Here is a 26,473-nt window from a genome sequence, read left to right as displayed (position 1 = left end):
AGAAAAAATGGATAAATGGCAAGATAGTCATACTATGGAATACTGTACCACAATTAAAAAAATGAATTACTACCACAGCATTCATTGCTACACGAATAAATCTCACAAAGATAACAAATACAAAAAATAAGAAAGAAGATAAACACAGAAGACTACACACTATATGATTCTACTTATACAAAGTTCAAAAACAGGAAAAGCTAATCTATGGCAACAAAAGCCAGGACAGTAGTCACCTTTGGGGAGTGGGGAGTGACTGGAAAAGTACATGAAGAGAGTTTCTACATGATTTTATTTTCTACTCTGAGTACTGGCTACATAAATGCGTTCACTTTGTGATAATTCATTGAGTTGTATATTTAAGATCAGTGTACTTTTATGAATGTATTTCAATTTTAAAAAGTTTATTGAAAAACTAATACTGGAGATATGTCAGCCTCCACGTAGTTTGATGACACTACAAATTCATACTGTCCTAAAATCACTGGGGCTCAGCAAACCTATGATCAAGAACACAATGATGAGGATAGTGACTAGGCATTATTCTAATATATTATTTCATTTGGTTCTTCCAACCATCCTTTGTAGTTGCTCAATTCTTCTTTTCATTACATAGAGACTGAAACACAAAAAATTTAGTAACTTACCCAGCACCAGCCACAGAGTTAATATGAGGTGGAGCCAGGATTCCCAGGAAGCAAGATTTCTTGCTCATTAAATTCCTACCATATTAAACAAGTGGTGGTTGTAAACTTTTTCTACTTTCTTCAAGCCTGTAAGCCCATCCCAGGTCCTCTTCCTTCTTGAGAAGACTGCAACCATGCCTTGTGATTTATCTTTTAAAGTATTTGTCTATCTACCCATTAGATAATAAATACCTTAAAGAGCAATCATGTCTTAGATCTCTTTGTATTATCAACACAGCTCTGAGAGCTGTGGGAGTTGAGACATGTGTCTTTGAGGAGGAGGAGGAAAAGTGATGAGTTACGATTCCATTATTTTCTTGCAACAAGTACCAGCTTTACAGAAGTAAAACCACTCCAGAAATATACAAAACAGGTAAACAAGTGGATTAAGAGTGGGTGTTTTAAAAATAAACAAACATCTGCAAAATATCTGGGTAAATAATCCTAAATAGCACAAGAAAAAATAAGCAAATATTCTATGATTAACAATTGTTTCAAAGTTAGGTATAATTTATTACTAATGTGAGCTAATTAGCACACCAATCTGACAGTAAGACAAGTTCCCTTTTATCCTTGGATCTTTCTTAGATCTGATCACAGATTTTTGTATATTCCTTAACTCTCATTAAAACTTACAAATTGTCTACATCCCAAAACTGTAAGACAGAACTAAGAAGTATTACCATCCGCTGATTTGAAGGATTCTTAAAGGCCAACCACCTTTCTTAAAAGAAAGATACTAAAATCATGTGGAGGCAGATTGTAGATTGACTTCTGGCATGAGGAGTGCCACTGACCTGCTCTCCAGTGAAACTGGTGAAAACTATATAAAAAAATCCCAACCACTTGAAGCCTCTGGTAATGATCTTAAAAGCAAAAATAAAACAGAAACATCTATTTGAGAAAATCTATGAAAATTTGGTAAGAAAAGCAAGAATCCATGGTATTTCAACCAAAATGGCTCCCTCCTTTTCTCCTACCAGCTTAGCAAGGCAGAGACTCCATGCTGGACTGCTGCAGCCAAGAACACAGACAAAATTTCCTCTCTCCCCAGCTCCTGGACAGAGGGCTTTCTTTCTGGGAGGAGCAGTACTTCTGTATTTCTCTTCCTGCCCCTAGATGCCTGATGCTGAGGCTAAGTCCCAGGCAAGTAGAACAGAGGCTCTACCTTGGGCATGGCTCCCTTAGAATACTGGGACCTCAACAGCCCTTCTCCCAGTCCATAGGCATGGTGGTTCCACTCCAGGAGAGGCAAGCCAAGAAGACCTTAGGCTAATGCTTCTCTGTCACATGCTTAGCTCCTAGAGTGAGAGTTTCACTCAGAGAGAAGCTTGCCACAGTTCCCACCCCCAGCTCCAGAGTCCTGGCAGCGATTTTGCCTGTGGAATAAACAGGCCATAAAACAGACAGCTCCTAATCTCTTCCCAAAGGAACTGATTTCATTTGAAAGACAATATGGAGGGTGCTCTCGGGGACTGTACAAAGACAGTGGAGGTTCTGGTGAAAGGCAACTGGGAAGAGATTCATGAATCTAATGAAGATACAGCTTAGACTCTATGCCAGTCACAGGAGAGAACTAGGGAATAAGACAGCTCCTGGGGTCAGAACAAATATCAAACACTGACCTCAGAAACTGTTCTATCAAAGGAGCCAGAATTTGGTTGTATCAGTTTGTAGAGAAATTTATGTCCCAGGGATTGTTGAGAACAACTGAGTAAGTAGTCAGCAAATAGTGGAGTTTAACAATTGAGTGTAATGAAGAAAAGAGAGTAAGAGAGACCTACCATTACCACTGTCATTCCAGGGTGACTGAGGGCATACCCAAAACTCCTTGAGGAGGCGTAAGAGACTTCACACTGGGGGCTGGGTGGTGGGTGGATATAAATTTTACTAAAATAATCCAGCCAGTTACTAAACAAATAAAAAAATAATAATAACAAGCCCTCCCTGGGTGTGTGTGTGAGGGGGGGCGTGTACTCAAAGCTGCTATAATATATAATTTAGAATGTTCAGTTTCCAACAAAGTATTACAAGGCATACAAAGAAAGAGGAAAGTATGACAGTATGACCCATACACATATCATGAAAAAGCAGCAACAAAAACTACCTGTGAGAGTGACCAGATGTTGGATTTATGGAAAAAGACTCCAAAGTAGCCATTATATATTCACAGAATTGCAAAAAAAAAAAAATCACTAGAGAGGCTCAAGTGTAGATTTGAAGTGGCATAAGAAAGAATTAGCGAACTTGAAGATACAGTGATTGAAATCATGCAAGCCAAAGATCAGAGAGAAAAAAGAATGAAGAAAAAAGAACAGAGCCTCAGAGAAATGTGGAACATCATTAAGCCCCCATATGTACATGTAATGAGAGTACCAGAAGGAGAGGAGAGAAAAAAGAAAAAAAAAATTTTTTAAAGAAATAATGGCTAAAAACTTCTCAAGTTTATTGAAACACAATAACCTACACATCCAAGAAGCTCAACAAACCCCATGTAGGACAAATAAAAAGACACCTAAAAACAAACATATCATAGTAAAAATGCTAAAAGTCAAAGACAAGGAGAAAATTTGGAAAGTACTGTTAAATTAATTAAATAAGGAGGCCATTGGACTGACGTGGCTTTAAATGCCTTAGCAGCCTATGTAACCAAACCAAAACTAAGCCTGTAAATCCCTCAAAGTTAAGAAGTCAAAACCTAAGGACAACTAATCACAAACAGCCAAGCAGGTTTTTAAAATAAAGCAAATGTTTATAAGCTACAGCCAATCAAATAATTTCCTTGCTTTGCTTCTGCCTCTTCTCTATAAAAGTACTTCCCCCAGCTCCTGTCAGTAGAGGGCTCCTAATCACTTCTGGCTTGGTGCTGCCCAGTTTGAACGGATTTCTGCTCAAATAAACTCTTAAAATTTTTAATATGTCTCAGTTTACCTTTTAACAGTAGCAAGAGAAAAATAATGTGTCACTTACAAAGGAACCCCCAACAAGATTAACAGCTGACCTAGCAGAAACAATGGAGGCCAGAGGCAGTGGGATAACATAATCAAAGTCCTCAAAGAAAAAACTGTGGACCAAGAATCCTATACTTAGCAAAGCTGTCATTCAGAAATGAAGGCAAAACAAACACTATTCCAGATAAACAAAAACTGAAAGAATTTGTCAGCAGACCCACTTTAGAAGAAACACTAAAGGAAGTTCTTCAGGCTGAAAGCAAGTGACCTCAAATGGTAATTCAAATCCACACAAACAAAGAGCACTGATAAAGATAACTATGTAATTATAAAAGACAATATAAATGCATATTTTCCTTTAACTGATTGAAAAGGCAATTATATAAACTAATATGTATAGAATGTATTGTTGGGCCTATAACATATAGAAATATAATATATGCATAATATATTTGCTTGAAACAGCACAAAGGAAGTGGGTAGGAGTAAAGCTATTATGGACTAAGAAAATAACAGCAGATGGTAAAGTAATAATTCTAACAATATACTGTTGGACATTTGTGGATGTAGTATGTATAACATATTTGTGAGTAAAGCTATTATGGACTAAGAAAATAACAGCAGAGGGTAAAGTAATAATTCTAACGATACACTGTTGGACATTTGTGGATGTAGTATGTATAACATATTTGTGACCTTTGTGGATGTAATATGTATAACAATAATACCATAAAAAGAGGGAAATGAGGGGCCAGCCCGGTAACACTTAAGTTCGTGTGCTCTGCTTCGGCAGCCCAGGGTTTGCGGGTTCGGAACCTAGGCGTGGACCGATGCCCCACTTGTCAAGCCATGACGTGGTGGTGTCCCATATAAAGCAGAAGAAGATGGGCATGGATGTTAGCCCAGAGCCAATCTTCCTCAGCAAAATAAGAAGAGGATTGGCATTGGATGTTAGCTCAGGGCTAATCTTCCTCCCAAAAAACAAAAAACAAGAAGGAAATGAGAATAGAGCTATATAGGAGTAATGTTTCTATATATTATTGGAATTAAGCTAGTATAAATCTGAAGCTAATCGATAAATTGAGACGTATTTGGTAAACCCTAGAGTAGTCACTTAAAAAAAACTGAAAAATAGTGGAAAAAAAATTAATAACATTAAAACACTACATTAGAAAATATTCACTCAATGCAAAAGAAAGCAGAAAAGGAGAAATAGAGGAGCAAAAAAGACAGAAAAAAAAAGTAAATGCAGACATAAACCCAACTATATCAACACCAACATTACATATTTAAATGGATTAAACAATTCAATCAATGAAAAGGTTGTCAGATTGGATTAAAAAAACTGATTCAACTAAATGTTGTCCACAGGAGACACACTTTCGATTCAAAGACACAAAGAGACTGAAAATAAAAGGATGAAAAATGATTTATCATGAAAACACCAACCACAGAAAAAGTACAGTGGCTACAGTCATATGAGACAAAATAAGACTTTAAAACAAAAAATGTTACTAGAGATAAAAAAGGGACATTTAATAATGATACAAAAGTCAATCCATTAAGAAGATATAATAATTGTAAACATATATGCACCTAACAACAGAGTATCAAAATATATGAAACTAAGAGAAATGAAGAGAAAAACAGACAATTCAACAATTAAAATTAATGCCCCATTTCAATAACAAATAGAACAACTTGAGAGAAGATCAACAAGAAAACAGAAGACTTGAACAATACTTTAAACCAACCAGACCTTACAGACATCTATAGAACACTCTACCCAACAGCAGAGCATACATGCTTCTCAAGTGCACATGGAACACTTACTAGGAGAAACTATACACTTGGCCATAATACAAACCTCAATAAATTAAAAGGATAGAACTAATACATTACGTTTTCCAACCACAATGGAAGGAAATTAGAAATCAATAACAAGGACAAATTTGGAAAATAAATATGTAGAAATTAAACATACTCTTGAACAATCAATGAGTTAAAAAAGAAATAAAAAGGGAAAGTAGAAAATAGTTTGAGAAAAATGAAAATGAAGAGACAACATACTGAACTTAGGGGGCACGGCTAAAGCAGTGCTTAGAGGGCAATTATAGCTGTAAATGCCTGTGTTAAAAAAGAAGAAAGATCTCAAATCAATAAAAAGAAGAAAGATCTCAAACCAATAACCTAACCTTCAACCATAAGACACTAGAAAAAGAAGAACAAAGTAAACCTAAAGCAAGTAGAAGGAAGGAAATAGTAAAAATTAAAACAGAAATTAATGAAAGAGAGAATAGAAAACAATAGAGAAAATCAATTAACTCAAAAGCTAGTTCTTTGAAAAGAGGCCTTTACCTTTGTTAATCAGCAAAACAAACCTTTAGCTTGTTTGACCAAGAAAAGAAGAGAACAGACTCAAATTACTAGAATCAGAAATCACAGAGAGGACATTACTATCAACCTTACAGAAATAAAAAGGTTTATAAAGGAATACTATGAACAATTGTATTTCAGCAAATTAGATAACTTAGATAAAATTAAAAAATTCTTCGAAAGACACAAATTACTAAAACTGAATCAAGAAACAGACAATCTGAATAGACCTATAACAAGTCAAGAGACTGAATCAGTAAACCAAAAAACTATGCACAAAGAAAAGCCCAGACCTCTAGATGGTTTACAGAAAAGGAGGGAACACTTCTTAACTCATTTTATAAGGCATTACAAAATATACATATATATTATCTTGATATCCAAACCAGACAAAGATATACAAGAAAACTACAGACCAATATTTCTTATGACTATAAATGCAAAAAACTCAACAAAATACTAGCAAACTGAATCCAGCAACATATAAAAAAAATTATATACCATGACCAAGTGGGATATACCTGAGGAATGCAAGGTTGGTTCAACAACCAAAACTCAATTAATATAATCCATCACATCAACAGAATAAAAACAAAAAACAAAATGATCTGAATAGATGAAGAAAAAGCATGTGACCAAATCTAATACTCTTTCATGATAGAAAAACAACAAACTAGGAATAGAAGGGAACTTCCTAATCTGATACACAGTATCTATGAAGAACCCACAGCTAATACCATACCTAATAGGGGAAAGACTGGATGCTTTTCTTTAAGATCAGAAACAAGGCAAAAATGTCTGTTCTCACAACTTCTTTTCAATATTGTACTGGAGCTTCTAGCCAGGGCAATTAGGTAAGAAAAAGAAATAAATGGCATCCAGATTGGAAAGGAGGAAGTAACACTACCTCTATTCACAGCTGACGTGATCTTATATATAGAAAATCCTAATGACCTCACTAAAAGACTACTGGAACTAATAAACAAGTTCAGCAAGGTTGCAGGATATAAGACCAAAATATAAAATCAGCTTGTCAATTTTTACAAAATATAAAATATGTATATTCCTATACATTTGCAACCAACAATCCAAAAATGAAATTAAGAATATAATTCTATTCACAATAGCATCAAAAAATAATAAAATACTTAGGAATAAATTTAAGAAGTGTAAAACTTGCACTCTTGGAACTACAAAACATTGTAGAAAGAAATTAAGGAGAAGCTAAATAAATGGAAAAACATCCCATGTCCATGGATCAGCAGACTTAACATTGTTAAGCTGGCAACATTCCCTAAATGACTTACAGATTCAACACAATCTCTATGAGATTCCAGCTGACTTCTTTGTAAAAACTGACAAGCTGATTCTAAAATTCATATAGAATTTCAAGGGACCCAGAATAGCCAAAACAATCTTACAAAAGAAGAATAAAGTAAGAGGACTCAAACTTCACAAAATTAAAACTTATTACAAAGCAAAGCTCATCAAGACAGTGTGGTACTGCCACAATGACAAACATTAGATCAATGGAATTGAGAATTGGGAGAGAGGGCGGGGGTGGGGGTGAGGCTATAGCTAAAGGATATGGGGTTTCTTTTTGAAGTGATGAAAATGTTCTAAAATTGACTGATGAATGGCTGCACATACCTGTAAATATACCAAAAACTATTGAATTGTACACTTTAAATAGATGAATTGCATGCTATATGAATTATATCTCAATAAAGCTGTTGGGAAAAAAACATGCTGAGACAGGAGGATGTGAAGAATACTTTGAGTCTGATTCATTTTATCAGTTCATTTAGAGAATCAGAGAAACCTAGAGTTGGAAGGGTCTTAAAGGGTTCTACCTATTACCCAATAAATGAATACCTCCTATAACATCCCTAACAAACTGTTCTCCAGCAGTTTTCAAACTATTCTCAAATTACTTTCATTACTCTGCCTGAACATCACTTTTTCCACTGCTGTAGCTCCACTGCCTAGAACAGGGACTAGCTCCCAGTAGGTACTCAATAATTACTAGCTGACTGATACCTTGTGAAGGGGAACTAAGATAGCTCCAACTGTAAGAACAGTCTTCCTCATAGAGGTCCAATCTTCACTGCTCATAGTTTCTTCTCAGTGAACGTAATTCTGCCCCCACAAAGGCATAGAAGAGGGAGTTCACACATACCTGCAACATTTTAAGTATTAGATGTTGCATAGAACCCCCCTAAGTTTCTCATTATAGCAAGTTTTATTGTTCTTTATCGCTTTGGCCAAAAACCTAGGAGTCATCCGTCCTCATTTTTCCTTCTCTCAATCCATCAACTTTATTGGCTTTACCTTCAAAACATGTCCTGAATTAGACGATTCCTTCCCTCCTTCATTACAAAAACCTAGTCTAAACTAATATCATTCTTTCTTGGGTTACAATTTTCTCTACTAACTTCCTTGCTTCCACTTTTGCCTCATTTTCTCCATAGCTGCCAAAGTAGTCTTCCTAATATTGTATATCAGGTAATATTATTCCCCTCACACTTAAAAAGCATAGCTTGCAAGTTACTCCATCATCTGGCCCTCAGCATCCTCTCCAATCACATCTCCTACCACTCGTCCCCCTTGCTCACTATGCTCTAGCCAATCTCCTTACAATTACAGAAACACATAGTATGTTCTCATTTCAAGACCTTTGCACTTGATGTTCCTTCTGCCTGAAATACTCTTTCTTCAGATTTTTGCATGACTTACTCCCTCAGGTCTCTGCTCAATTATTATCTCCTTACAGAGAATTTCTAAGATGACTATAGGTAATACTGCAACTGCCTCCTCTCCACCTCCCAATCTCTATCCCCTTACTCTGCTTTATTTTTCTTAAAAGCACTTTCATCATGGGGGCATTTTCCATATCAGCCATTTCTGCATAACAAACTACCCCAAAACTTAGTGGCTAAAAACAATAGCTTTTTATTCTCATTAATGGATTAGCTGGGTGGTTCCTCTGAGCTGAGTCAGGTCAGCTAGGGTTGGATGGTCCAGGAAGGCCTCACTGGGACCTCAGCTGGGATGGCTAGGCCTCTCTCTCTCTACTTGGTCTTTTATCCTTCAGGAGGTGAGTCTGGTCTTCTTCACATAGTGGTCTCCAGGTTCTAAAAGGGTAACAGCTGAAGCTGCAATGCTTCTTGAGGCCTAGGCTCAGAACTGACACAATGTCACTTCTGGTATAGTCTATTGATCAAAGCAAGTGACAAGGCCAGCCGGACTATAAAGGGTGAGGAAATAGACTACCTCTTGATGAGAGGTGCTGTGAAGAATCTGTGGCAATTTTTAATCTACCAAATTATCTATCTACTATCTGTCTCTCCCAGTGGAATATAAGGCCTATGAAGGCAAGGTCTTTGACTATCTTGTTCAGTGTCTAGTACACTGTCTGGCTTGCATTAGTTACTCAATAAGTATTTGTTGAATGAATGAATGACCACTCATATGACACTGCTTCTAGATCTTCACCAATCCTGTTTGGTTTTCTCTGAATCCTACTTTCAGACCTAAAAGAACATTACACTTATCCCTGTTGAATTTAATTTTAATCTCTTCTAAATAATCGCTCTCTCTAGTTGATCATTTCCACTGACACGCAAACTTGTTCAAAACTGCTCAACAAGCTTCCATAAAAGTATATTTAAAAAGTAAAAAAAAACCCCAACATTCCTTCTCTTAATGCCACATCCTCCTCTTCCAGCTACTACTCCACTTCTCTCCTCCTTTTCCCCACACAACTTCTCATAAAAGTTGTCTATATAACATAACTCAACTTCCTCATCTTCCTTTCCCTCCTCAACCCACCACCAATTAAAACTGTTTTTTAAGGTTATCAAAGTCTTCCAGTGTTGCAAAAATACTATGGACTCTCCTCTCTGTCCTCATCTCAACGGTTCTCATAGCAGCATTCAGCACAGTTGATCATGGGTTTCCTCAAACATATTCCTGTCTTAGCTTCTATAGAACTATTCTCTCCATCCTCCACCCTATGCATTTTTTTAAAATTCTGTGGTGGAAAATACAAATTTTGTTATTTATATTAACATGTAACAAGTTTAATATTTTATAATGATTTAATAGATAAATATTTTTAAAACTTTCTCAGTTTTACTTTCTAGTATTACAAATATTGATATATATAATCCATATAAAGTCTTTTTGAATCTTACACCGAAAAGTTTGAACACTGTTGCTTTCATACAAAACATATGGCATTAAAAAAAATTCCTTTGCATACCTAAAGAAGGTCTGAAAACCAAACGGGGGAAAATATAATAGAAACAGAGGTGAGCTACATATTGGAAGTATCAGACAAGGACATCGAAATAACTATGAGTAATATGTTTAAGAAAATAAAGATGGAGGGCCGGCCCCGTGGCTTAGCGGTTAAGTGCACACGCTCCACTGCTGGCGGCCTGGGCTCAGGTCCCAGGCACGCACCGACGCACTGCTTCTCCGGCCATGCTGAGGCCGCGTCCCACATACAGCAACTAGAAGGATGTGCAGCTATGACATACAACTATCTACTGGGGCTTTGGGGGGATAAATAAATAAAATTATTAAAAAAAACAAAAAGAAAAGAAAGATGGAGAAGATAAATAAAAATACAGAGAATTTAAAAGATTGGATTCCATAAAAAAAGAATTAACTGAAAAATTTTAAAATGAAACTAAAATCTCAATAGGTTTAAGAACAGATTAGACAGTTCAGAATGACAAAGAACTAGAAAAAAATAATTAAAAATATCTATACAAATAAAAGATGGAAATATAGAAGAGACTATAAAAGACAGGAGACAGTGAAAAAAGTGTGAGCTGAAAATGCACATAATTGGAGTTTCAGAAGAAGAGGAAAGAGGAAAAGAGAAGAGGCCATATTTAAACAGATTACAAATAATGGAGCAGAATCTCCTAAAACTAATGAAAGATATCATCCCATAGATTCAAGGAGCTCTATAAACCACAAGCACGATATATGCAAAGAAACCTATACCAAGCCATATCACAGTAGAACTGCTAAAATCAAAGACAGAGAATATCTTAAAAGCATTCTAAGGTCCAGCATTATCTGAGGAGCGGTCAAAGTAATATTTTATTTTAGACCATAATAAGTCAAGGAGGTATGCTGTATTCATTGGATAATCACTAAAGAAATAGTTTTTCTTTTTTTAAAAAAGTGTATATATTAAGTTACTAAAGGAAAAAGGTAGAAAAATTTTTTAAAATTTTGAATGAGCCAAAAGAAGTCAAAAAGAAGTAGAAAAAGAAACCAAAACAGATGAGTCTAATAGAAAACAAACAGTAACATGGTATAAATATATTCAAATATCAGTAACTATACTAAATGTAAAAGAACTAAATACCTGTATTGAAAGTCTAAAATTGTAAGACTTATTAAAAAATAAAACCCAATTACATGCTTCTTAGAAGTGACAAACTTCAAACTTCAAAAATAAAGATACAGAAAGGTGGAAAGGAAAACATGAACAAGGATATACCATGTAAACACCAACCAAAAGAAAGCTGGTGTAGCTATAAATAATTTCAGATAAAGTACACTTTATGGCAAGAAGCACTACTAGACATAAAGCGGGATGTTTCAAAATGAAGAGTCAATCCACAAGGAAAACATAACAATTCTAAACTAGCTGCCCCAAAATCATACCATCACAATAAGCAAAAAAAAAGAGGCAGAACTAAATGCAGAAATAGACAAATCCACAATCAAAGCAGGCAAATAAGAAATCAGTAAGAATATAGAAGATCTGATCAATAAAACAAATTTTACTCACATATCTTAAAAATTGCATCCAATAATTGTAGAATATACATTCTGTTCATAGATTATTTACCAAAATTGACCATATGCTGGATCATAAAGTAAGATTCAACAAATTTTAAAGAACTGAGAGTATGTTCTCTTCCCAAATGGAGTTAAGCTAGAAATCAATAATATAGAGATAATTAGAAAATCCTCAATAGCTAGGAAATTAGGCAATATATGTCAAATAACACATGAGTGAAAGAATAATATGATGATTCTTTGAAAAAGACTAATAAAAATATACTGACCTCTAGCAGGACTTGCCAAGAAAAAAACAGGTATGATATAAATTAGTAAATTACCAACATTGCAAAAGAAAAAGTAGTGAACATTACAGCTACTACAAACATTAAAAAGGTAATAAGAGGATATTATGAACAAGTTTATGCCAATTAATCTGAAAATTTTGGACAAATTCTTAGGAAAAAACTAACCAAAATTAAAAAAAGGAGAAACAAGAAAACCTGAAGAGATGTATATCTTCTAGACAAATTGAATCTGTAACATTTTGGGGGGAGTGGGGGTGGGGGTAGGAAGGTTAGCCCTCAGCTAATGTCTGTTGCCAGTCCTCCTCTTTCTTCTGAGGACGACTGGCCCTTGGCTAACATCTGTGCCCATCTTCCTCTACTTTATATGCGGGACGCCTGCCACAGCATGCTTTGATAAGTGCTGTGTAGGTCCACGCCCGGGATCCACGCTATGAACCCCAGGCCACTGAAGCAGGGTGCCAGAACTTAACCACTAGGTCACCAGGCCAGCCCCGGATCTGCAATTTTAAACCTTCCCACAAAGAACTGTCTGAGCCCAGATGGCTTAATGGGTGAATTCCTACAAGTATTAAAAAAAGAAATAACACATCTTACACAAATTCATTCAGAAAATAAAGGGAATACCGCCCAATTCCTTTTAAGAAGCCAGAGTAACCGTGATAGCAAAATCTACCAACTTTGCAAAAAAAGCAAAATTACAGGCTAATTTTTCTTCTAAACACAGGCATATTTTTTTCCTTTAAATACATAGTAAGCACTTTTTATGCCCTATTTAGGAAATCTTTGCCTTTTCTATGTGTTTTTTTTTTTTAAATATCTAGAAGCATTATTGTTTTATCTTTCACATCTAGGTTAAAATCCATTAAGAATTAATTTTCCATATGGTGTGAGGTTATGGTCAAGATTCACTTTTCCCATATGGTTATATGGAAACACGGGTGCCACTGCCTTTACTAGCATTAAGGTGTCAGTAGTTTTTACTCACCAATATTTTTGCATCACCAGTGCAAATGTCAACACAGTAAAAGGAAAACAGTCTTCATCTTACAGAGTTCCTGAAAGGATCTCAGGAACCCCTGGTGGTCCGCAAAGCACACTTTGCCAAGCTGCCATATATTAATGAGAATGAACAAACTATTGCTCCACATTACAATATGGATAAATCTCACAAGGATAATATTTACCAAAAGCAGCCAGATGCAAATGACTACACACATTCAAAAGAGGCAAAACTAATCTATAATATTATAAATCAAGACAGTGGTTACTTTTAAGAGTGAGGTAGACTGGAAGGGGTCATGATTGGGTTTCAGGAGTGTGGTGACATCCTAGTTCTTGATCTGGGGCTGGTTTTATGGGTGTGTTTGTAAAAATTTACTTAGATATGTACTTATGATTTGTGCATTTTTCTGCCTGTATATTACACTTCAATACAAAGTTATACTTAAAAATAAAAATAGAGATTGAAGAGAAAAGTGATCTCTTAAAAAGTAAAAGCTGACAGTAACTTCCCACTGTATTTAGAATAAAGTTCAAATAGGATTCATAACCATAATGTTTCATTATCATAAAGCATACCTACAGTTTTCAAAATCTGGGCACCACCTTATCTCATGCTACCTCTCCCTTGCTTATTACATCTGGATAATACTAGTTTTCTGTCAAGTCCTTAAGCCCACTAAATTCTTTCCTCCCTTAGAGCCTTTGCAGATGCTAGTTCCTCTACTTTCCAACCACTCTTCACACAGCTAGCTTCTTTTCATCCTTTAGGTCTCTCAGAGAGGCCTTCCCAATCTCCTTATGTAAAGCTGACCCTTTCCTATATTCTATATCTCAGTCTATTGTACCCTTTATTGCGCTTACTACAACTTGAAATAGGTTTACTTGTTTTTTTGTCTATCCCTCCATTAGAATGTATGCTCCACGAGGACAAGGATCTAGTTGCCTTGTTTTACAGTTCAAGTCCCAAGATTTAGCACAATGTGTGGCACATTGTAGAAGTTGAATAAATAATTTCTGAATGAACGAAAGGATAGTTTTAGGTCATTTCATAGCAATCTAATGAGTCTTTTAAAATTTTGATATGATCATTATGTATTAGTTATCACTCCCAATTCTATTTTACCTGTCAATTTTGTCTGCCTTCTTTTTATCCATTTGCTTATTCATTCACTCAGGGAAAAAAAACTTTAGTTTATTAAATGTCAGCCATACAGGTATAAAGACGAATAAGCCATGTTCTTTACTTTGAAAGGTCTCACCATTTATCAAGGAAAATCAATGTGTGATAAAACAAAATTATCTCTTCACCAAAAAAATAATTAACTCAAAAACAAAGCCTTAAATCTAATTAAAATGTTGACATGAAGGGAAAGGAAAGATAAGCCCTATGAAACAAATAATAGTCTAGTAAATCTATCAAAAAAGGAAACAGCTAATGAGGCATCACTTTTTCTTAGTGAATCCATGTTGACTTGATGATCATATCTTTTTCTAAATGTTTACAATACGTCTTTTAAATGTAATATATTGTAATATATTATTGCCAGGGCTTCATGTCACATTTAGCTTTTTCTACAATGAGAGTAATTAGGGAAAATCCATTCAACAGTATAATTACTTTGATTTGTTTTTAATCCCAATATTTAATTTTGATTTAAATACTATTAATGAAGAGTGAGAGTATTATATGTTTATTGAAAGGAGGCATAAACGGAAAAAGATTGAGAATCTCTCTGCTGTACGCAGGCAGATTTCAGCTAAATGTAAAGAAGAATGTTCTAGTAGTTAGAGCTCCCTAACAATGGGCTGCCCTGCAAAGCAGCAAGCTCTGCATCACTAAAAATCTTTAAGGAGAGCTAACAGGCCATTTTTCCCAGGATGGAGCAGAAACAGTCCTGATTTAGGAGGCAGCATTGATTAGATCAGTGTCTCTCAAACTATGGTGAAGAAACATTTTTAAAAAAAATTTCCAATCTGTGGTAGACTGACATTTGGATGTCATGGCCATGTCAAATCGCTATAAAGGTTTTTCTAAATGCTGACTTTTGATTTCTGTTTTTACCTTGTTGCACACAGGTAACAAACTGTGGCCTGGCATGAACAGATGAACTACACTTTGAGCAGCACTGTATTAGACAGCCTGTAAGAGATCTCTGAGGTTCTATGGTTTTTCAAATTTACCTAGTCTGTCCTCCTTTCTATATTCAGTGGGCATTAATGTCAAACTACTTGATGTCATAACAACTAACTCTTTCTTCATCAATTTAAAAAAGCATAATCTAAAAGATATAGTCTGAAAGCACTAGATCAAAGACCTGAGATTTTTTTATTGCATCGACCTTTTATCTCACTAAATTGAAATAGCAAAATTTATTTTTACCAAAACACATCTGAATGCTCATTTAAAACTCGTTACAAAAAACTTATTTTCAGCCATTTCCCACCCCTAATTTTTTGGTGTCACTTTCTTTGCACAAGCTGATAATGAAATGTGTAACAGATTATAGTTGATCACACATTTGAAGTTCTAACTTTATTTTACCAGCTAGGAGCAAAACCAACAGAAAAGTCACCTGGTGGGAGGGCATTCATGAATTTCAGAAGCATTGGATAGAGGATTTAAGTTTTTGCAACCACCTATAACACTTACTGGTGACCTGGCCAAAGCAATCATGGTGAAGAATTATAAGAAGAGGTGGCAAAATTAAGAGTTGCCCATTCTCATACTTCCCCAAATACTCCCAGCTTTCTCTCTCCAAGGACAATCAGACATTTTTATGTAAAATTTTATTTTACATTTTATGTAAAATCTGTTATCTTCTTTCCATTAAAAACAAAAGAAAACAACCTTCCTTCTCAAGAAACAATTTCTAGATTTATGAGTTATCATCTCCCAACTTCATCATACATGAATTTTTTCCCTCCGGTAGTTCCAATATTTCTTAACTCACCGTACTTTTCCTAGAGTAGGAGTTCTTAACTATGAGTATAAGGATGGGTTTTAGGAAGTCTAGGAATTCTCTGAAACTCCAAATGTTTTAAAATTTAGGGTGAATGAGCAATTATATGGACAAAATGTCAATACATTCTTAGAGGGTACAATAATCCAAAGAGACTCAAAGCGTCTTTCTTAAGTTAAAAATGTGATCTGAGGAGAAATACAGGATATAGGTCTTCATTAATTGAATAGGCATATAAAGATATTATATTATATCATAAAACCAAAAAGGGATTTAGAAATAAATCTCTTCATTTTATAGATATGATAAAATTGACATTTGGAGAGATTAAGGGAGTGTCCAAGGCCACATTACTAGCTAGAAGGCATAAGCCAGAGAAAAATGCTGGCCTCCTGCTTCCAGGCCCATTCCCCCATACCCTGCCACCCACACAGAGCCAGAGAGGAGGGTATTAGTCAGCATACTACAGGCAGTAAACAATCCCACCTCTGATAAATATACAATCTCAGAATAAATTAAGTACTTCTTTAAACACTAGTGGCATTTAAGATACACAAATATCTTCTTTTTTTACTAAAGGTATCTAAAAATACAAATTCTCTTAGACACATTTAGAACTTGCTTCCTTGCCAGTAGGCACAATCAACAACTTGTCAATCATTTGTAAGACATGAGTGCTTCAGCCCACTGCAATCAATCCGAGAAGGGCACACACTTGACCTGGAAGGGACTGAGGATGTTTAGGAGACAGAGGGCTTCAAGGAGGCACTTGAACACATTTCTTTCTGAGTCAGTTACTCTGAAAGCCCACAATGCAAAGCAAATTAGTTGAGTGGATCTTTCACTAACTGTTGAAGCTGTTTAGAAATTTTAAGCAAAACCTCTTTTCAAAGTTTATTCTCTTGTTTATTCACACAAAGAACAGCAAGTGCAAAAACCAAAGGAGATGATGTTTAGCGAAAAGAATTTTTATAGTAACTAATTAAGTGAGAAAGCTGAAAAAGAATGCCTTCTTTTGGTGTCAGTTAGGATGGGTAGGAATCCAAAATGTGTTCTTAATTTTTTTCAAAATAATTAGTAAAGTGAAAGTCTGTAAATAAGAATCCAAGAAACCCTTCACTCTCCTCCCCACCGTTGACTTCTGAAACACAGTGCAACTTTCTACCATCTGTTATTTTAGAGCAGAAACAGTAATGAACATATGGGCTTTCTCTCTCAAGCAGCTGTAGTGTAGTTAAAGTTATAATAATCGTCTTTCTGTAAGATAAATTTACATTAAAAACCTGGCCAGTTAAAAACAAATGGCTCAGCCTCAGAGCTTTCCAGAATAAAAATAAGAAATTCAGAATCATCTATGACATATTACATTTAGAGATTTACAGGATATCCTCTAAATCTTGTACTTTTATGTTTAAGGTTAAACAAATAGAACTCATGGTGCCCAAATCAGTTTATACAAAGAGCCCACAACTCATGTTTTCTCTTTCTCAATCAAAATGCTAGAAGTTTCAAACAGGGGTTAGGTACTCATATATAAAAATCAGTATCTAAGTTTTTGAAAGCTTAGATAATATAAACCTACCACTTCAATGGGTCAATGAAATCCAATCCAAAAGCTCATTTATTTATATGAAAAATCACAATACATGTGGCACATAAACTTCCATTTCAACTATATATTATTTATAATGAGATCAGATCAACTGAAAGGAATTTAGAGCATATTCTGACCCACATAGTATGAAAAATAGGAATTTTACCTACCTTTATCTGGGTGATTCAAAATCATGATTCTCCTGTGAGCTGTTCTAATCTTGGCCTTACCAGCAGATGGGCTGTAAAAAGAAATTAAAGTGCTTATAATAAATAGTGTCAAAAGCAGATTATAAATTAACAGTTTATATGGATTTCAAGAAATTAAAAACTAATGAGAATTTCACCATCTTGTGGATAAATATGAAATTACAGCTTGTCACTTAATTCCACTAACCATCAAAATAAATAATTGATTCCAATGCTGCGCGTATTTTCTTCAGTCCTTTTTAATGCCAGTCCTTATTCATAATAAATTTAAAAAATAAACACAATATATACGGTAGGGGAGTCATAGTCTGTAGACTATATTGTAAGTTTTTTGTGTGTGTGTGAGGAAGATCGGCCCTGAACTAACATCTGCCAATCCTCCTCTTTTTGCTGAGGAAGACTGGCCCTGGGCTAACATCCATGCCCATCTTCCTCCACTTTATATGGGATGCCGCCACAGCATGGCTTGACAAGCCGTGTGTCGGTGCATGCCCGGGATCTGACCCAGTGAACCCCGGGCCACTGCCGGAGCGTGCGCACTTAACTGCTTGCGCCACCAGGCCAGCCCCTATACTGTAAGTTTGAAAACTTATGCTTCAAGTTATTCTGGGGGAAGGGAGTATATATAGTGTGATGGATAGGTATTTGGACTCTAGAGCTACCAGTCTGCCAGATTTTAATCCCAGCATTGCCATTTTGGACTAGGTAACCTTGGTCAAATTTTTTAACCTCTCTGTGCTTCAGTTTCCTTATTATAAAACAGGGCTAGCAATGATATATTCCTCACAGGGCAATTTTAAGGATTAAATTAGTTAATGCCAACAAAGTGTTAGAACAATGCCTGGTGTGTAACAAATAGTCTGGAATAGCTTTTATTATTATTATCTTTTAACAGAGCATCTCAAAATGCTTTCTATCTCATAATTTATTTAGCTTTGTGAGAAACCTATAGGATTTGGTTAAAGCTTGGCTGTTAGAGCCTACTCTCTAAACAAAAATTAAAGGAGAAAGTTGAATAAACCTAAAATTATTTAGGTTTGGATTAGAGAGCCAGTGATTGGAGAAACTGGAGAGTCAAGGATTAACATGTTAATTAGCATAGTAAAAGGATTAACATGACCTAGCATACAGTTAGTGTTCAAAGAATAGCAGTTATTATTATGAATATAAAAGATGCTTATGAATATGTATTACATATTTTCCACTTTTTAAAAATGGAGTATAAGTAACCTAATTTAACATTTCTTGAATGACTCAAAAGCATTATTATAAGTATCAATTAAGTGCAAAGAAAACCCCAAGGTCTGCAGAGGTTTGCTTGCCCTTCTACTGAACAGTTGTAGAATGCTATCCATTTAAGTTCTTCTGTCTGTTTTGAACACTGCCTTCCTTGATGTCAGTTGTTAATCCTCCATTCTGCCAGTGCTCCAGTCTCTAGCTGTTTCTTGTCAGTTACTTGCTACTTCGAATCTCCTGGGGTTAAATAACAGATCACCAAGCACATTAAAATGCACTATCGATTGCTGAATAAACACAGAAAATATTCTTCTATGAATAAAATAAATTAAGTATTGAGTCAAAGAAGAACTCAAATGAGAAATCAAAAATTATCTTGAGACAAATGAAAATGGAAACAGAACATACCAAAACTTATGGGATACAGCAAAAGCAGTTCTAAGAGGAAAGTTTATAGCAATAAAAGCCTACGTTAAGGAACAAAAGAACTCAAACAAACATACCTTTACACCTCAGGGAACTATAAATAGAAGAAACTAAGCCCCAAGTTACTGGAAGGAAGAAAATAACAAAGATCAAAGTGAAAATAAATGAAATAGAGTAAAAAGACCATAGAAAAGATCAACACAACTAAGAGCTGGTTTTTTAAAAAGATGAACAAAATAGACATTAGCTAGACTTACCAAGAAAAAGAGAGAGAAGACCCAAATAAATAAAATCAGAAATGACAGAGGAGACAGTACAACTGTTGTATTACAACAGAAATACAAAGGATCATAAAAGACTACTATGAACAATTATACACCAACAAATGAAACAACCTAGAAGAAATGGATAAATTCCTAGAAACATTCAACCTACCAAGACTGAATCACGAAGAAACGGAAAATCTGAACAGACCAATTACTAGTAATGAGAATGAATCAGTAATCAAAAACCTTTCAACAAACAAAAGTCCAGGACAAGATGGCTTCACTGAATTCTACCAAACATCTAAAGAAGAATTAATACCAATCTTCCTCAAACTCCTCCAAAAAACAGAAGAGAAAGGAACACTTCCAAACTCATCTTACATGGCCAGCATTACCCTGATACCAAAACCAGACAAGGACACTACAAGCAAAGAAAATTACAGGCCAATATCCCTGATGAACATAGATGCAAAAATCCTTGGCAAAATATTAGCAAAATGAATTCAACAATACATTAAAAGGATCATACACAATGCTCAAGTGAGATTTATTTCGGGGATGCAAGGCAGGTTCAACATCTGCAAATCAGTCAATGTGATGCACCACATTAACAAAAACAAGGATAAAAATTATATGATCATCTCAACAGAAGCAGAAAAAGCATGTGACAAAATTCAACATCCATTCATGATAAAAACTCCCAACAAAGTGGGTACAGGGGAAATGTACCTCAACATAATAAAGGTCATATATAACAAGCCCATAGCTAACATCATACTCAACGGTGAAAAACTGAAAGCTTTTCCTCTAAGATCAGGAACAAGACAAAGATGCCCACTCTCACCATCTTTATTCAACACAGTACTAGAAGTCCTAGCTAGAGTAATTAGGCAAGAAAAAGAAATAAAAGGCATCCAAATCAGAAAGGAAGAAGTAAAACTGTTACTATTTGCAGATGAAATGACATTATATGTACAAAATCCTAAAGACTCCACTAAAAAGTTGTTAGAACTAATAAACGATTTCAATAAAGTTAGATGATACAAAAAAAAGTGTGCATTTCTATACACTTAGACTATCAGAAAGAGAAATTAAGAAAACAATCACAATCCCATTCATAATTGTATCAAAAAGAATAAAATACCTAGGAATAAATTTAACCAAGGAGGTGCAAGACCTGTACACTGAAAACTATAAGATATTGATGAAAGAAATTGAAGAAGACACAAATAAATGGAAAGATATTCTGTGCTCACGGATCAGAAGAAATTTTGTTAAAATGACCATTGTGCAATCTACAGATTCAATGCAATCCCTGTCAAAATGTCAATGGAATTATTCACAGAAATCTTAAAATTTGTATGGAACCACAAATGATCCCAAATAGCCAAAATTATCTTGAGAAAGAAGAACAAAACTGGAGGCATCAAACTTCCTGATTTCAAATTATATTACAACGCTACAGTAATCAAAACAGTATAGTACCAGCATAAAAACAGACTTATAGATCAATAGAACAGAGAGCCTAGAATAAACTCACACATATATGGTCAATTAATTTATGACAAAGGAGCCAAGAATATACAAAAGGGAAAGGATAGTCTCTGCAATAACGGTGTTGGGAAATCTGGACAGCCATAATGCAAAGGAATGAAACTGGACCTCTATCTTACACCATACACAAAAATCAACTCAAAATGGATTAAAGAATTAAATATAAGATCTGAAACCACAAAACTCCTAGAAGAAAACACAGGCAGTAAGCTCCCTAACATCAATCTTAGCGATGAATTTTTGAATTTGACACCAAAAACAAAGGCAACAAAAGCAAAAATAAACAAGTGGGACTACATCAAACTAAAAAGCATCTATACAGTTAACAATACCATCAACAAAATGAAAAGGCAACCTATGGAATAGGAGAAAATATTGGCAAATCGTATATCTGATAAGGGGTTAATATCCAAAATATAATAGGAACTCATACAACTCAATAGCAAAAAACAAACAATTGGACTAAAAAAATCGATAAAGGATCTGAAAAGACATTTTTCCAAAGAAGACGTACAGATGGCCAACAGGTACATGAAAAGGTGCTCAACATCATTAATCATCAGAAAAATGCAAATCAAAACCACAATGAGATATCATCTCACACCTGTTAGAATGGATATCCTCAAAAAAACAAGTGATAACAAGTGTTGGTGAGGATGTGGAGAAAAGAGAACCCTTGTGCAATGTTGGTGGGAATGTAAACTGATGTAGCCACTATGGAAAACAGTATGAAGGGTCCTCAAAAAGTTAAAAATAGAACTACCATATGATCCAGCAATTCCACTTCTGGGTATTTAGCTGAAGGAAATGAAATCACTATCTCAAAGAGATGTCTGCACCCTCATATTCACTGCAGCATTATTTACAATAGCTAAGACATGGAAACAACCTAAGTGTCCATCGACAGATGAATGGATAAAGAAAATGTGGTGCATATATATATACACACATATATATACACACATATACACATAACAGAATATTATTTGGTTATTAAAAAGAAGGAAATCCTGCCATCTGCGACAACACGGATGGACCGTGAGAACAATATGCTAAGGGATATAAGTCAGACAGAGAAAAACAAATACTGTATGATCTCACTTATATATGGAATCTAAAAAAGTCAAACTCATAGAAACAGAACAGATTGGTGGCTGCCAGAGGCAGAAGGAAGGTGGATGGGGGAAATGGGTCTTCATGTCAATGGTCAAAAGATACAAACTTCCAGTTATAAGACAAATAAGTCTTGGGAATGGAATGTACAGCACGGTGACTACAGTTAACAACACTGTATCGTATATGTGAAAGTTGCTAAGAGACTAAATCTTAAAAGTTCTCATCACAAGAAAAAAAATTTGTAACTATGTGAGGTGAAGGATGTTAACGAAACTTATTGTAGTAATCATTTGCAATACATACATATATTAAATCATTATTTTGTACACCTTAAACTAATATACAATGTTATATGCCAATTACATCTCATTAAAACTGGGGGGGGGATTTTTTAAAAATATTAAAAAAAATTTTTTTAAATAAGTAAGTCTTTTTGTATAAGGACTTTAGGGTATTCCTTTTGGTGTTTACGGGGGTAAACACCAAAGTAGTGTTTTGCGGGGGACCATTTCAAACTTACTTTTTGGTTGTAGATACCTCCCAGACAACCAGACATTGTCTGATTACAAAGACTACTTAATTTTGAGATAAGAAATCATTAAAAATTATACCAGGACTATGAATACTTTATTGTTTAATTGTCTATTAAGAAACGAAAAACACATCACTTAGAAAAATTCAAGTATGCTTTAGTTTCTTTAGCTAATCTACATTTTTCATTCCCTTTTTTGGTGTTCTCTAGCACCTCTTTCCTTTATTAGTTACGTTTTTTAGTTGTTCTGTATATATGTGACATGTCTCCTTAGGTAGATTCTAAATTACTTAAGGGCAGAAGCTGTGATTTGTATCTTAAAATAGTATCTAGGGGCCAGCCTGGTGGTATAGTGGTTAAGTTCGTGTGCTCCGCTTCAGCAGCCTTGGGTTTGCAGGTTCGGATCCTGGGCATGGACCTACGCACTGCTTATCAAGCCATGCTGTGGCAGGCATCCCACATATAAAAAAAAATAGAAGAAGATGGGCAGATGTTAGCTCAGGGCCAATCTTCCTCAGCAAGAAAGAGGAGGACCGGCAACAGATGTTAGCTCAGGGCAACCTTCCTCACACACACACAAAAAAGTATTTAGTGCTGAATATACAATAGGTGCTTAATGTATTTTACACCGCCCTCCAAAAGAAAATGGCTGTAAAAAGGTAAACTCCTGGGCCGGCCCCGTGGCTTGGTGGTTAAGTGTGCGCGCTCTGATGCTGGTGGCCCGGGTTCGGATCCCGGGCGCGCACCGAGGCACCACTTCTCCGTCCATCCTGAGGCCGAGTCCTACATACAGCAACTAGAGGGATGTGCAGCTATGACATACAACTATCTACTGGGGCTTTGGGGGGAAAAAATAAATAAATAAAAGCTTTAAAAAAAAAAAAAAAAGGTAAACTCCTTGAAAGAATAAAGGCTCTATATCAGTAGATACTAACATTATAAAAGATTATTGTATTATAAAAAATTTTACACTAAAAAGGGATATGGCGATGGGTGGTAATTAGTCTTTGGGTGGTGAACATGTAATCTACACAGAATCAAAATATAATGATGTACAGCTGAAATTTATGTAACGTTATAAACCAATATTACCTCAATAAAAAAAATAAATAAAAAAGTAAAGTAAAAAAGGGGAAAACCTTATTTCATAAAGCTAATCAAATGTGGACCACTACATAATGAAGACATAAGTTCAGGAAAATCCAAATTTCCATTGTAGGTGTTGTTTTGGGAGTATATATATTAAGTTGCATCTTATTCTGGATATTAAGCTTTAATTTAGCACAAAAGACAAAATCTGAAAATCACTTCAGTCAAAATTATCCTTGAAAAACATTTACATTGCCTATAACAAACAGTACACGTTTTTGTACACAAAACTCCACAAAGCGTTATACACACTAAGATCTGCCAACCACTGAACTAGACTGAAGTAAGAAACACAGAGAAAGTTCATACGCACAAGTATGGCCATTCAAAACATTCTGCCATTAAGATAATAATTATTAGACTCCTAGTGGTGAGCTTTGGGGATGAGGGAAGTATTCTTGTTTGCCTGCAGGGTTTATTCCCTTTTCATTATTGCTATATTAAGTCTCTAGGACCTTAATACATTTTAATATATTTGTTTGTTGTTGTAAAGATTAAAGATGGGAGAATCCTAGTTCTTAAACATAGTATAAAAAGTAAATGTAGCTCTGATATATCTCCATTACGGACAATTTCACCATGAAATTGAAATGTAACTTTAAATATGTTGCCTAGATCAGGGATTTCAAACTGTGCTCCCTGGAACGCATCTGACTGGGAGTGGGGGAATGGGGTGTGTAGAGCTGAGTGGTGCTCCCTGATGCCGTGGCAAATGGAGCTGTTTCGGTTTCATCTTTTTTACTATTGATCTTTTGAATAACATTTAGGCTTTATGCGATATGTAAGAATGTATAGGATTATCTAGCAGCACACAGGTGTTTTTTAATAGGTTATCAACAGAGTCAGCTCCATTTTGCCTTTACCTACTTGTTATATAGTCTAAATAGTTTAGATTCACTGATCACAGAAAATGGAGCCACAGCGACGTATTCACATCCTGAAGAATATTCTCAAAATCAACATTGCCTGATTGAAAGAAAGGGCTAGAGGAAAGCAAATAAGTTTTATCTTTCTATTTAATGTGTTAAGGGCAAATATTTAGCTTCTGCATTCATGATAGAAATGGGAAGAAAGGGGAGTCAACATTTATTCAGCACCTGTTATTTTGGTAAGCACTTTTATAAAAAGGTATCATATCCTTTTATATTATTCCAACAAGGCTAAATATTTTTAATTCCGATTTAAAAATGAAAAAACTGGGGGCCGGCCCGGTGGCGCAAGCGGTTAAGTGTGCGCGCTCTGCTGTGGTGGCCCAGGGTTCACCGGTTTGGATTCCGGGCGTGCACCAATGCACTGCTTGGCAAGCCATGCTGTGGCGGCATCCCATATAAAGTGGAGGAAGATGAGCATGGATGTTAGCCCAGGGCCAGTCTTTCTCAGCAAAAAAAGAGGAGGAATGGCAGATGTTAGCACAGGGCTGATCGTCTCACAAAAAAATAAAAATAAAAAAAATAAAAATGAAGAAACTGAAGTGTAGAAAAACTAAAAATAACTTGATCAAGATCATAAGATACCGTGCCTCAGTGACAGAATCAGGATAAGATTACTGTTTTGCTTAGCTGTATTTAGTGAGTAGCTACTAAGTGCTATGTTTATGTTAAGAATTCCATATGTGTTAATCTTTGTAACAATCCTGTGCAATAGAAACTAATATTACCTCTGTTTTACAAATGAAGAAACTGAGGTCATGCAGCTAGTAGGTGGTGAAAATGGTATTTATACCCAGATTCACCTGTTATCAGAATCTGCGCTCTTAACCACTGAATTTTCCTTGTGAAATTTTGTACAGCTTCCAGTTCAATGGGATAAAAATTTATAACCATGTATCTTAATTCTAATTATCTGTCCTAATAACAAGAATGCCTCGGGTGATATTAAATGATATTCTCAAAAACCTTTGTGTTTGGTTTTATCAAGTGTTTCATATTCACATTTCAAGACTATGAATTGGATGTTACAGGAGCCCAATAAAAGTTCAAGAAAAAAATAACGCCATTCTGAATAGTAATAAGGCAAGGGATAGTTAGCAATATAGCTAACTTCCTAATTTGGTTCCCATGCTTAAAATCGTTTCCTTTTTTGTATTCTCAGTGAGAGATCTCATTTCTTCTTATAGTTAAATAAAGCACCAAGCTAAATTGAACTGTTTCTTTCCTTCCCACCCCTTTGTTTTTCTTGCTAAGTTTTAAGAAACAATAAAATGTTTTGGCCTTAAAAATATGCTAATCTACAAAAAAAAAAAAAAAAACTATGTCAGTATAGGACTTTATAATCTATTCTGCTTAATTATATTGATT

At 35.2% G+C, this 26,473-nt stretch overlaps 1 protein-coding gene across 1 annotated transcript in view; it reads right to left on the bottom strand.

Annotated features, from left to right (window-relative positions):
* Positions 1-26,473, bottom strand: part of DNAJC15 (DnaJ heat shock protein family (Hsp40) member C15) — a 79,289-nt gene that overhangs the window by 6,731 nt on the left and 46,085 nt on the right. Inside the window, exon 5 of the mRNA XM_004433628.3 lies at positions 17,859-17,929. Within this exon, the coding sequence (XP_004433685.1) occupies positions 17,859-17,929 (71 nt within the window). The remainder of the gene's footprint in view (positions 1-17,858; positions 17,930-26,473) is intronic.

Source organism: Ceratotherium simum, chromosome 10 (genome assembly GCF_057802395.1).
Source record: "Ceratotherium simum simum isolate JZ-2026a chromosome 10, ASM5780239v1, whole genome shotgun sequence".
NCBI classification, from domain to species: domain Eukaryota; kingdom Metazoa; phylum Chordata; class Mammalia; order Perissodactyla; family Rhinocerotidae; genus Ceratotherium; species Ceratotherium simum.
Note: the sequence above shows the minus strand (reverse complement) of the source record. Positions and strands in the feature narration are given on the sequence as shown.